The 14762-nt window shown below is 35.3% G+C and overlaps 1 protein-coding gene across 44 annotated transcripts in view; it reads left to right on the top strand.

The window, feature by feature from the left end:
* RIMS2 (regulating synaptic membrane exocytosis 2) overlaps positions 1-14762 on the top strand; it is a 595904-nt gene that overhangs the window by 269541 nt on the left and 311601 nt on the right. For all 44 annotated transcript variants that reach the window (XM_013064767.2, XM_045078009.1, XM_045078010.1 and 41 more), the window contains one exon: positions 6895-7820. In XM_013064767.2, the coding sequence (XP_012920221.1) occupies positions 6895-7820 (926 nt within the window). The remainder of the gene's footprint in view (positions 1-6894; positions 7821-14762) is intronic.

Here is a 14762-nt window from a genome sequence, read left to right on the forward strand (position 1 = left end):
AATCAGCTAAGTACCATAATCCTCCTTACAGGGTACATTCTTGCTTGACCTGGAGCTATATCCAGCCACGAAGCAACGGCATTAAAGAATAACCTTTTTCTTAACAGGCCCATCACTACAGGATTTTAGGACTCCACCCATGAACGAGTGTTGTTTTACATGTAATTTTTAATAATTCAGTTTTGAAATAAAATGATCGTAAGCAAGTAGAGAATTTCAAATCAACTGATTAAGGATGGATCCTATGATTTTGCTAGAGCTAGAAGGATTAAATGAAAGCACTGCCTGGCACAGTGTTGATGTATTTTTGTCAACATGATGCTTCATGCTCGACAGATGTGCATTGGTTGAGCAAAAGGTAAAACTATAAAAATGTGTTAGATATTGTGATATGTAAAAAAAAGATTGGTCTTTTTTGGTGAATATAAAGGGTTTGATTTATTAGAAGCTTTTTGTAGGAATTCTATGCATGGGATCTATATTTTTCATGTTTTACAGGCTCCTGTATTTCTGCTAAATCCTGTATTTAATATGTCTTAATTGCTTCATATTTCAGAATTTGATTATGATGTTATTTTTAATCTATATGGTTAGGATTGTGTCATTGAGTTAATGAAGTATCATTTTAATTTATTAAGCAATAACCATGCTTTAAAAAGCTTTTAAAAAGATGGAGGTTCTTTTTGGATTATTGATTCTTCAAATATCACTTCTATTATTTATAAGTGACAGTCATTTAATGATATCTACTAATAAAGATTACGATTATGGGCTTTTCTTATAGGTAGTACTTAATTGAATTGCATAAAATTTGAATTTGCAGAAATTAGTAATCTTCAAATTCTTTACTTTCAGTATCCTGATTCTTAAAAATTATATAGGTCTTAAGAGTTAAAAGTACATAAATATGAAAGCTTGAAATTTCCCTGTAACCTTTCAGTGTCCTAATAAGTGTTTTTAAATGTTTTATACTAGATTATGTTTTCAGAGACTTGATGATTATTTTGTAGTATATATAGTCAGTATTGTCGGTGGTATAATAACACAAAACACATAGCATGGTAAAAGTTGTAAATATTAAAATGGAAACTATGGTGAAAACACGATGAATTCTTATATAGCACATAAATTGAGCCTACCTTTGGGAAACTGTTGAAAATGATTTCAATTGGAAAACAGTCTTTTTATTTGGAGTTTTTCTATCAGTCAGTCAGTCTGATTTTTAGACATGGAGCTTTAAAGAGACTAATGGGTAGAGTTTTTTGCTCAAACTATTATGTCAATCAGAATACCATTTAAAACGGAATGTTAGGTGTGAAGTAAAGGTAGAATATTTAGGAATAGATTGACTAGTCCATATGACTAAAAAATGATAAGCAATGAACAGAAATGCTACAAATTAAGATACATTCACAATATTTCTGAATGTGATTTTCTATAAACTGGTTCTGGGTAAGACCCCTCTAATATGGGAAAAGAGAAAATAATTGTAACAACCTAGATTTCCATAAGAAAAGGTAAGGTGAACAGATATGAGATGAATATAAAGTGAATACAAATATAGGCTGATATTGTTTTATCAGGGATAGGGAATGACTGATGCATAGGAGTAAAAAGTAAGGAACTACATAACATCCCCAATACATTTTATTCTAAAGAAAGACATAATTTTGGACTCTGCCTCTTATTTTCTCAGTGTCTTTGAAGGAGTAAGTGAAATATAACATCTTAGGTGAAATGCCCCATTCTTCTGAATTATAACTTAAGGGTAAAATACTATTAAATGCTTTATGATTTCTTCGAGGATTGTACAATATAGCATTCAGTTCTTTACCAATTAAATGTTTTCCACCTAATAATAATAAAAAATGCCAAGACTTGCTTACAGAGGGCAGTAGGAAAGGTAGAGCTTAGAGATACAGTACTCGAATTTTCATGGGTTTTCTCCAGGTCCTGAAAAAAATATAGTGTCCAAAAACATAGGGGTTTTAATTTTAAGGAGAGTATATATTAAATAATTCATGATCTAGCTGGCAAAATTATTGGACAGAATATTTTAATATTTTGGAGTAATTGAGAGCGGATTCTTCGTTGTTTGATAAGAATGGTCATAGAATAAAATCTTGCCTTGCTCCTAGCATAGCTTTAATGTACTACCTTAAAATGTATTTTTAAAAACTTTATTCCATGTTAAGTAACAGTGACAATAGTTATCCCAATTTCAGAAATCATGAGAACTGTTCTATTTTTACTTAAATCCAGTACAAATCAGCATCTACAGTATGATTCACAGGCTTCAGGCAAATTTCATAATCTGTAGAACAACGTGATTGCTGGATTTAATACCGAATTCAGTTTTTCTAAGGTATGATTTTTAAAAAGTACTTAGATGACTTGCTAAATGCTAATTAATAATAGACTTTCTTTTGGAACTGAATTCTATGATAAATATTCTTTTTTTTAAATCTGTGAAATAAAATATATTTCCTATATTTTAGAGGCTCACCGTATTCACTTTATTTATAACCTACTTTCAAAAATTTACATTAATTCCTCAGGAATAGAAGTGTTTCTTTTCTTGCCCCTACCTCTGTCCCATGATGACAAGTGTGATGTCAAATATATTACTAGAAATTCTTAATTTTCAAAGAGATTTTGTTCTAAATGTTTAGTTGTAAAGTGATTGACACTCTAAATATATTTGCCAAAGAAATCATTTTATAAGCAATCGTTGGATTTTGAAGCCCAACAACGAAAGTCCAATTAACATGTAATGTCCACTATTACTAAAAGCAAGTCCTTCCTTTTACCCACGGTGGGTGTTATTACTGCTAAGGGAACGTAAGGGGAAAGAGAAGAATGACTATTTTAGCACATCAGTGGGTTTGAGTATAGAAGAATAGAACATATCGTGAAAAGTAGAGATAACCTAAGGGAGAATTAATCAGTTCTTTAATTCAACAGATGTTTTTCAAGCACCTCCTATATGATGCTTAAACAGATTCAGGATGCTGTTCCTCTTGAACCTTAAGGTCTGAGAGTGTTGTTGACATTCCTGGATAGAAACGGATATGATTACCTGGGGAAGAGGTACAGTGAGGAGGAAGGCCATCGTTAGGTTGAACTGTCTTCAAAAGATCCAATTTCCGCCTTACTTTTTTCTGAATTTTTTTACTTTCTTGCAATCACAATTAGGGTAATTACAATTTACTTAAACAATGAGAGGATGGTCAAGATGGGTGAAGGCGGGTGGGAGATACAGATTTCTGGTTACAGAATGACGAAGTCATAGGAATAAAAAGCACAGCGTAGGGAATGTAGTCAACCATACTCAGATAAAAAAAGAAGAGTTTTAAAAAAAGAAATGAAGTTTAACAAATAGTTTTCTTATGTACCATATAAATCTGAGAAGCCCTAGAATCTTGCTCTTAGAAGATTCAATTTCCAGAATTTAAATTTGGTTAATGAATAACCTATATTTTTAGAGACAAATACATTTGTTAACTTAGATTGGAAAAAAGTAACATCTCAAAAATGTATTTGAATTCCTAACATGAACTCTGCATCTAATAGAGGTTAGATGGTCAGTTTAGAAGAACTGATAGAGGATACCTGAGTGGCTCAGTCCATTAAGTGTCTGCTGCAGATCAGGTCATGGTCCCAGGGTCCTGGGATTGAGCCCCACGTTGGACTCCCTGCTGGGGGAGGGGAGTCAGCTTCCCCACTCTTTCTGCCTCTTCCCTCCAGCTCATGCTTGCACTCAATCTCTCTCTCTCTCTCTGATAAATAAATAAGTACATCTTTTTAAAAAAAAGCTTAAAAAAAGAACTGATGTAAATGTCTATTTTTTAGAGTTCCCTAGAGAAATTCTCATTTATTTCGTTTTTAAAAATATAGCGAGTAAATATAAGTAGCCAGTTAATGAGGTGTGACTATGTTGAAAATTGGCACCCGTCAGTTATTTATATCTTGCCAGAACTATTATTTTTTTGCTATCCTTAAAGCTTTCATTTAGGCATATTAACTTAATGAAGGTATGGTGTCAATAATATAAGATCATAGCTTAACCAACTGAACCACTCAGATGCCCCGCATTTCATTATTCCTAATCTAGATTATAGTATGTAGCATTCGGTTCTTGCCCAATACACATTTGTTAAAATAATATATGAGTTAATGTATATAATCTATGTTTCTCATTCTAAAATATAGACTCTCAAAGGTTAACTGGCCATCTAGGTTCAAATAAATGGCTAATACCCAAGGTGGGACTAAGAAACCCAGGTCCCTTGATTCTGCTCTTCCTTTATGATAATCGCCACCATGCTGAAGCATTTTTTCCTTTAGTCACACATATTAAAAAAATGACAAAAAAGTAAAATGAATTATGCATAACAGATACCCCTAAAAGATATTATGTAGGTCAATACTATAAAATTTATTTTGAGCACTCTGTTTTAATTGTATATTTTAAAATATAGGAGTATGTGGCTTTATGTGACAATTGTAACTGAAAAGAGTTGTTTTTAAGTTCTATATGTTTTTTAAGCAGATGTAGGATATAAGTGTAAAAACAGAAATGACATCCACTTACCTAATCATAAAATGGACTAGTTCCTTCATTTTCTTCTTTCTTTCTTTCTTTCTTAAGATTTGTTTATTTATTTATTTGACAGAGAGAGAGAGAGAGAGAGAGAGATCACAAGTAGGCAGAGAGGCAGGCAGAGAGAGGAGGAAGCAGGCTCTCCGCAGAGCAGAGAGCCCGATGCGGGGCTCGATCCCAGGAGGCTGGGATCATGACCTGAGCCGAAGGCAGAGGCTTTAACCCACTGATCCACCCAGGCGCCCCCCTTCATTTTCTGTATTACTATCCCTTTAGGGCTCGAGGCTAGGATGTCCCCTGGCTGGGCACTTGTGTGACACTGGAAGGCGGAAGAGTCATAGAAACCCTTATTGTCTAGCCACCGCTGTTGGCAGGCGCATGGGTGTAAACATCTCAGTGGCTCCTGGTGAGCTCCTCCTACTTAATGGACCACCTAATGCTATGGGCAGCAGAGATAACTGGTGGCAGATTCCCATAGACTCTTGAGCTTCACAGCAGCTCCCTAAAGAACATCTAGAGAGCCCTTGTGTTTGGTTCTTCAGGCTGAGAATGGTAACATCAGTTTCTCTGGACTTCATGGCTGGTGCAGTTGCGTAGCTCTTGATCACTGTGTTAAAACCCTTACTCCCTGGAAAACCTAGAGTGACTTTTGTTTTTATTAATAAATCTTGATTGATGCATGCGCAGGCTTTGTTTCAGATATGGGAGAAAGAGATTCGGTGACATGGAAGACTTTAGAGGGGAATGCTACTGTTGCTGGGTTGGCTCATTCCACGTATAGCCTTTCTCTATTCTTGCTTTTACCCCCCTCCCCATAATGATAATAACATCTAAGAAATTCACAACTGAGCTATCTAAAGTCGGTCATCTTTAACTTCAACTGACCTCACTTTTTATTATCTCCTCTTCGTATTGTCCTGGCAAAAATCCCTGTAACGGATATTCTGAATTTCTTTCATCTTTAGGACTCTGGTCTCACTGCATTTCATGGCTAGTGCTTGACTATCTGGGTTCATACCAGAGAAGAAGACAGTGTGAATGTTTTGTTGACAAAGAGTAATATGTATGATTACAAGGTCTGCTATGTTGTACCAGTGTTAGGGGGCAGCTCAAGAACTCAATATATGGCCTCTTCCTCTGAAACTATAAGGAAGTTTGAGGGGTCAGATGTAAAGACAAAGAAGAGAAGTGTTATTGAGCTGGCCTTAATCTCAATGAAGTTAGAATAAAAATAGCAGTCCCTTTGGACTTCTTCAAAGACTTTTTTTGAATGGGCGATGAATAAGTCATTATTGTTGTTATTTATTTAAATTGCTTATCTCAAGTTAGAGCAGTAAAGAAGGGTTGGAGACATAATGATTAGGTGGAGATTTAGATGAACCAATATTGGGAGTGATCTAGGTAGCTGATGGATGAAAAATGATTTTTTAAAAAGATTTTATTCATTTATTTATTAGAGAGAGAGAGAGACTATGAGAGCGGGGAGAGGAACAGAAGGAGAAGGATAAGCAGACTGGACCTAGCACTGAGCCAGACGCTGGGGCTTGATCCCACAGCCCCAAGATCATGACCTGAGCCGAAATCAAGCATCAGATGCTTAACTGACTGAGCCATCCATAGACCCCTGTGAAAAATGATTTATGAGCCAGCATTTAGGGGTGCCCTGCATTAGGCTCCTTGCTCACCGCAGAGCCTGCTTGTTTCTCTTCCTCTGCCCCTCCCCCTGCTCACTCTTCCTGTCTCTGTCCCCCTCTCTCAAATAAATAAATAAAATCTTAAAAAAGGAAAAAGAGCCAGCATTTAATTTTAGTCAGAAAAATATTCAGCTCTTGAACCAAATCAGTTTGGCTTCAGTATGTTTTCAAGTGACTTCATATCAAGGTGTCAGGAATAGAGAGAGAGTCAGGTGGAATTTTTCAAAGCTTCGGAATAGCAGTTGGGAGATCGTCGAAGTGTATTGAGCCAAGCAAAGAAATTAGAGTCTAAGCCCATTTTGCTGCAGCAGAGTATGATGCTGACTATCTTATTTCAGGGTGTAAGTATATTCTGTATGTAGTATGTCAGGCATTAAAGAACCATATCAAAAATACCTTTTAAATTTCTTATTTGAACTGAATAGAGTGAATACCAGTAAGACTTTGGCTATGGCATGAATTTAAGAGGAGTTTTTTTTTAAGCAAAATAACTATTTGAATTTAATTCATAAACTCACCAGTGAATGAATGAATGAATGAAACGTTGCGTTGTTTAGACATCGCTCTTCTCTTCATTCTTTTCCTTTGCTTACTTAGGACACGAAGTCCATCCATATCCCGAGATCAGAATAGAAGATACGACCAAAGAGAAGAAAGAGAAGAATATTCGCAGTATGCTACTTCAGATAACGCCATGCCTAGGTCTCCATCAGATTATGCTGATAGGAGGTCTCAGCGTGAACCTCAGTTTTACGAAGAGTCTGACCATATAAATTACAGGGACTCCAGCAGGAGAAGTCATAGGCATTCCAAAGAATACATTGTAGATGATGAGGACGTGGAGAGCAGAGATGAATATGAAAGGCAACGGAGAGAGGAGGAATACCAGGCACGCTATCGAAGTGACCCGAATTTGGCCCGTTATCCAGTAAAGCCACAGCCCTATGAAGAACAAATGCGTATTCATGCGGAAGTGTCCAGAGCAAGGCATGAGAGAAGGCATAGTGATGTTTCTTTGGCAAATGCTGAACTGGAAGATTCTAGGATTTCTATGCTGAGGATGGAACGGCCATCAAGGCAAAGATCTATATCTGAACGTAGAGCTGCCATGGAAAATCAGCGATCTTACTCAATGGAAAGAACTCGAGAGGCTCAGGGACCAAGTGCTTATCCACAAAGGACCACAAACCATAGTCCTCCCACCCCCCGGAGGAGTCCAATACCCATTGATAGACCAGACCTGAGACGTACTGACTTACTGAGGAAACAACACCACTTAGACCCCAGCTCTGCTGTGAGGAAAACAAAACGGGAAAAAATGGAAACAATGTTAAGGAATGATTCTCTCAGTTCCGACCAGTCAGAGTCAGTGAGACCTCCACCACCAAAGCCTCATAAATCAAAGAAAGGAGGTAAAATGCGCCAGGTTTCATTGAGCAGTTCAGAAGAGGAATTAGCTTCCACACCTGAATACACGAGTTGTGATGACGTTGAGATTGAAAGTGAGAGTGTAAGTGAGAAAGGTAAGTACTAATCGTACTTTCCCTGTAGTTAATTCCCTGGGGGTTTTCTTTTTAGGTTGTATTTGTGATAAACATTTAATAGTTAGATATAACTACCTTTATTTTAAAAGTTTCTTAATGGTGCCAGTTATGTGAAGAAAGTTTCAAGTTTTAAAAAGTAAATATCTTCTGTTGTTCATGTGGCGGAGAAGTCTACTGATTTTTTTAAAAAACCTTTTTCACTTTGTTTATGAAAGTTTTCCTACATCACTTCATGGTGTGTTAAAAAATACCTATTAGCTATAGTTGTAAAATAACATTTTGTATGTGTTTCTTTTTACAAATAGCAATGTGTTTACTTTAGAATATCTGAAAAATTCTTCAAAGTGTTAAGAATGAAATACAAACTATCCATAACCTTTTCTCTGAAATATAACCATTGTTAACATTTTGTTGTATTTTCTTCCCTTTTTCCTATGCATGTGTATTTCACATATTGAAAATTGGTATCATGCTATATATAATTTATATTCTGATTTTTTTAATTGATATCATATCATTTACTTTTTCCTAAGCCATTAGATGTTCCTCAGAAATACGTTTTTAAAATGGCTGCTCTAATAGTCTATCATATGGGTTTACCACAAACTATTCCTCTCTCTGGGGGGTATTCCAGTTGCTTCCAATTATGAGCACAAATAATGTTCTAACGGTTATCTTTACATAAGAATTTTTGCCTGATCCCTGAGTATTTCACAAATACATATTCATGCTCTGATTCTTATAAGCTCTTGGTTCAGAATACCAACTTGCTTCCCAGAAGGTTATAACACTCTATACTCTTGTCAGAAATTAAATTTTCAGTCTCAAAGCACTAAATCTTTGCAATTGAATAGGCCACAGAAAGGCTTTCTCTTTGTCATTTGAATTTGAATTTGATCGTGCAGTTGAATGTTTTGTATTTTATTGGTGTTTGATATCTCTATGAATTACCAGTTCATTCCTGTTATTTCTTTTGCCCATATTCCTATTGGGGATTAATTCATTTTTCTCTTAATGATTTTAAGAACTTTTTATACGGTTAGGATTTTTACCCATTTAATGGTCATCTGTTTCAAATGTATTTCCCATATTGATGTTTATCTACTAATTTTCTGGGGTCACTTGGAAAAACTGAATTTAATAGAGGTGTTTTTGCATCTTTGGTGATTGTTTTTTTCCCATTTCTTTTATCCATAGAAACTCTTTATTCATCCCCAAGGCAGTTAAATATTCAGCTGTGTATTTTCTCATGTGTTTTTATTACTTTTAGCCTTTAACTTTTTAATCTTTCTGTGATTTATTTTGGTATTTACCAAAATATACCAGATATGTGAGGATCTAACATGAATCCCCTGCTCGCCACACACACAATTTTCTGACACCATTTGATGAATAACTGACTTCTTCATAAGAATCAACAGGAATCAATAAAGGAATTCAAGAAGACAGATAGATAGGAAATTAATATGGAATCATTTTGTGCTGTACCAAAAATAGTTAGAGAAGTGAATGAAAAGCAGTTCCCATTCTGAGCTAAAAACGGAAAATGTGATTTAAAAATACCTAATAAGAAAGAAGGGGGCCTACAAGAAAAAAGCTATAAAGCTTACTGAGTAACAGAAAGCAAGGTAGTCACTGCGTGAGTAGATATTCATCATGTTCCTGATTGGGAAGGCTAAATATTGTAAAGGTGCATGTTCTTTCCAAACAACATTTTGGGGTTAAGGCCATTCTAGTTATAATCCCAATCGGTGCCTATATTTTATTTCTACAAGTTAATGTGGAAGGTGTACAGAGAAAAAACTTCACTCTTTTTTGCCCCTCTATGCCTCTTAGGGTCATTGGGGCGGGGGACAGACACAAGACAGAGTAACAAGAGGAAAACCAATTTATTATCCTATGCATTGTGCATATATGTGGGAGCTTTTGGCTACCTGAAACCTACGGGGGGTGGTTAGAATTTGTGCTTATAAAGTCTCTTTGTAGAAGAACAGTAGATTTCTAGAGAGATGACAAGACAAAGAAAAAGAATTGTGAGTTTCTAGGGTAGCAAATCATGAGAAGGTGAGTATATGAGGGAATTAATGGAAGGTAGGTGTTAGGTGGTAAAGTCTGTTACGTAGACTTCTCGTAGACTTCTCCAAAGCCATCTCTTGCGTGCTAATTAGAGCAATTAACTTCTGTCCTTCCTGATAGAGGGCAGTGGGGAGGGACACCTTTACAATCTATATCCTGCTTTTAGTCAAAGAGTGGGGAGGGCAGGCAGTCTTCTTGTATTTGCTTCTTCTCAGGTGCCTTCTATTGAAAATAATCCTTCTACCAAAATGGCATGTTAAAACAAATGAATGATAAGGACATGGAAAATGCCACAAACCAAAGGAGAAGAGATCAGTTATTCGGCAGATGGGCTTAGGCTGATAGTGACAATCTGTGAGTGGTAGACCATTGTTGTGAAACACTAACAGGGTTTTATGGAAAGAGCTTGGGTTTTAGAGTCAAAGAGGAGCTCAGATCCTGGCTGTGAAATTCATTAACGATAGCATCTTCTTCTACCTATTTCACCACTCTAGGTCTGTTTCCTTATGTATAAATATAATAGTATGTTCGTTGTCTGGTAATTTGTCAAATAGTAGATAGTAAGAACATTTTTAGATTACTGATTTAATGTTTTATGGTAGCCAACCATGGTTAAGACTTCTTTGAGACAGCCTTCCAGAGTTTTGATTGAACATCTAGTCCTGGTTACATGGATTGTGGGCATCTATGTTGGTTCCATCTCTTCTACGTTCTGCCACATACCGAAGTAGGCTTGTATTCAGGCTAAGAAGAATATACTTTTTAACTTGTTGAGATATAATTTTGAGATACAAATCTCAAAAAAAATCCGTCTTAAATAAGACACAGTTTCTACCCTTAAGAAACTGAAAGTCTAAAATAACTAGCAATATAAGCCTGTTGTGTTTGTATTATAGGTACTATAGGACTTCAGAAGGAGAGGCATTGGTTCTCTCCACTAATTTTATGTGATTCCTACGTTTTATAACACTTATCTCTTTGCCATGATATAGTTTTCTTTTTACAGTGCTGTATTGATCACTTCTTCATATTTTGTGTTGGGTTAGAAAATTGCAAACTGAGCTTTTTCCTTTTTTTTGTCTTTAGATTATAGAAAGAGATATGTCTTAGATTGTCAGTGTCATGGTATCCCTGCATCTCATTGTTAGACTTGTCTCTCAAAGTTTAAAATATATTTTTTCATGAGGTTTAAAAAGAACTATTGACCTTCCAGTCTTATCTATGATCTCCTTATTAAATAGTCTGGAACACATTTCTCAGTTTCAGAACTATTGACATTCAGGGCTGAATAATTGTTCTGCAAGACTGTTTTGTGCATTATAAGGTGCTTAGCAGCATCTGTGGCCTTTACCCACTAGATGCTAGTGGCATGCCTACCCCCAGTTATGAGAACCTAAAATGTCTCCAGATATTGTCAAATATCTCCTGTGGGACAAAGTTCCCCATAGCCACCTCTACCTTCTATCCTTAGCCTCTTCACTTACTTTTCTTCTTGCCTCATTTTTAGAATCAAATCAGAGTCATGGCCAGCATTTAAAAAGGGGAAAAAAAAAAAAAAGAGAGAGGGAGACTGGAATAGGATAGGGTAGAAAATATCAGAGTGGAGTGTACAGACTAAGGGTAATTGATCTACAAAATGGTTCTTCTCTACACACGATGTAAAATATATATATTTCTTATTATTGATCGTGGCCAAAAATGTTTTAAAGCTCTACTCCCTTATGTTATAATTTCGTGATTGACCTGATGCTTGTGTTTCCGCCTTGCCGCCACACCCCCGCCACCATCTCTTTCTAGAACTAGAGGAAGGTCTAAAGATGATGTGCAGTGGCTAACTGATACAGTATAAACATGAAGCTTTTTCTTATTTGGTGTATTTTAATTTTGTATTATAATGCAACTCGTTTTTCACTTTAATGACATAATCATATTGTCAATCATTTGCTGAACTCACAAAGGATTCTGTGTTGTTGTTGTCGTTGTTTTTAAGCAGTGAGATCACTGTGAAGAGGTTTAGTCTCTCCTGTCTTCTGGTTTCTAACCTGACTCATTTTACTTGGTTGTTGCAGGTGTCTGGTTTTTCTGTAAAATCTTAAGGGACTGGGCTGGGAAATGTGAGCATCCATGTGCATCGCAGTGTCCTAAGTTATAAAATGTGAGATGTTTGATTCGATTATTAGACTCTTGAAAGTAGCACATCCTTTTTTTTTTAAAGTCATCTTTTTTTTTTTTTTAAGATTTTATTTCTTTATTTGACAGACGGAGATTACAAGTAGGCAGAGAGGCAGGCAGAGAGAGAGGAGGAAGCAGGCCCCCCGCTGAGCAGAGAGCCCCGATGTAGGGCTTGATCCCAGGACCCTGGGATCATGACCTGAACCGAAGGCAGAAGTTTTAACCCACTGAGCCACCCAGGCGCCCCAAAAGTAGCACATCCTTTAACTTATTTTTGGGAACGAGTGAGTGGGGATGTGAAGGTGGAGCAATTTGGAGAGAACAGATCCAGAACAGGAAAAAGAGGCGATAGACTGCAAATCTCCAGATAGAAGCACGAGTCTTAAAGTATTAAGAACAAATGCTAAAGATGACAGCTTTATATATGCCTGAGTTTGGGTGTCAGTATCAGTAGTGAAATTTGTCCCCTTTTGTAATCTGAAGTTTTTTTTTTTAATTTTTAAGTAGTTGATTTACTGTATATGTTTATAAGGAAAATAGGAGACTAAAGTGATAGCCAATATCATTAGAAATTTGAAGAAAATGTTGATTTATGGTATTTGAGACCAGTTACACATGTAAGAAATTCTGAGCCAAATGGTCTAAAAAGCATTTAGAATAAGTTGTAAAAATGGGAATATTTAAAAATTTTTCAGTTATCTATTTTACTACTAAGACTTACACAAGTAAAATTTTTAAAAGTTAGAGATTGGTTACTTTCTTATATAGTCACTTCATCTGTTGATAAAATAATTTTATGCTAAGTAATTATTCCAATTGTAATATGAGTCTTAGGCCTTCACAATGGGATAAAAAGAACTCAACTGTATCGAAGCGACATGCATATAATTAATCACTTGCTATATTAGGCAACATTATAAAATTACTTCATCAAGTTCTTTTCTAAATAAGATACTTGTTATCACATGAGAAATCAAGTTACAAATACATATTATGAAGCTGATCCCAGACTTGAAATTATATAACATAAATATAAACATATTAAGAAGTTAAATGAACTCAAAGTTAATTTGTAAAGTGTGTAACCAGAAGGTCAGTTGACAAATGAGAATAAAGAATTTTTTGTTTCCTGGTAAATTGTAGCACATGAATGTTTTAAGATGGTGATTCTTTTCTCTGCAAAATATTTCCTTGTTAATTATAGATTAAACGCTATGTTAAGCATTTGCCTAAAGAAAAAGGATTATTTTTAATGGAAGATATAGTACCCAACATAACAAGAAAATAATCTTACAGATTTCAGTTTGTGGAATATTTGAGAGGGTGGTTAGCTAGTTGAATGAAAAATTAAAAGCAAAATTAAATTATAGACTACTTATTCAAGTTAATTTGGAATATAGAAGTCCCTGTTAAGTTGGATTAGAATTGAATAGATAATGCTTAGATATTGATATTTTGTACAGCTTAAAAACTGATAATGAAATTTATTCGATAGAAAAATATAAATCCTTGTGAAAAGCATTTTGTAATTAATTGATAAGAAGTATAACAGAGCAAGTACCTAATGGTTTTACAAATGCTGTGCAAACCAATTATATCTGACTTAAAAAAGCATTGAAATAGCAGGAAAGTTGGGTCTTAGACTAATTCAGTATTTCAAGCAGTATTTGGTAAATTCATTCATTCATCCACTCATTCATTTATTCTTTATTTCATTCAACTAAAATATATTAAATGCCAAAATAGTATTATAATATGAAATATGCAAGTATTTTTATGACCCTAGAATTGCTTTTTTGGTGGAACAACAGTAAGTTGTTCTGACTACATTTATGCTAGCTGACTCATCTAAGAAAATTATGCAGGGGTTGGGCTTTTGTTTTTGTTAGCTCATGCTAGAAGTTATCTATTTGCCTTTCTAGGATGTATCCATGAGAAGAGGTTTTTCAGGAAATATTTGGGGGTATGCTTCAAAGCAGAAGGGGAGCTCAAATTATTGCCATATATAACCTCATTCTCCCTGGAACTGTTTATCTGCCTCTTTTTGTAGGGCTTAGCTTGGTTGAGAACTCTTTCTGGAGTTGACTATGAACTCCTACAGTACAAGATTGATGTTAATTCTTTAAAAAGAGGACCTAATGAGATATAGATAAAGATTTAACTTTGCAGGCATCTGCAATGTTCCTGATACTTTGTCCAAGTCTTGAAATATATAATCATAATTCATTTTTTGAATGGACTGTTGAATAAAATAATAGGATCTATGAAAATCACAAACTTGAATGGATGATTAAAATAAAAAGAACAAGTTAGAAAAAGAACAATTTAGACCATATGTAAGAGGAAAGACAACAAAATAAGAAATTACCTGAAAGAGAACAAAAGATGTAAGATTCTGGGTTAAGAATAAATGGAGATGTAGTACTGCCCTATGACCCAGCAATTGCACTACTGGGTATTTACCCTAAAGATACAAATGTAGTGATCCCAAAGGGCATGTGCACCCAAATGTTTATAGCAGCAATGTCCACAATAGCCAAACTATGGAAAGAACCTAGATGTCCGTCAACAGATGAATGGATAAAGAAGATGTGGTATATATACACAATGGAACACTATGCAGCCATCAAAAGAAACGAAATCTTGCCATTTGCGACAACATGGATGGAACTA

Source organism: Mustela putorius, unplaced genomic scaffold, assembly GCF_011764305.1.
Source record: "Mustela putorius furo isolate JIRA1106 unplaced genomic scaffold, ASM1176430v1.1 tig00000228_pilon_pilon_pilon, whole genome shotgun sequence".
NCBI lineage: Eukaryota > Metazoa > Chordata > Mammalia > Carnivora > Mustelidae > Mustela > Mustela putorius.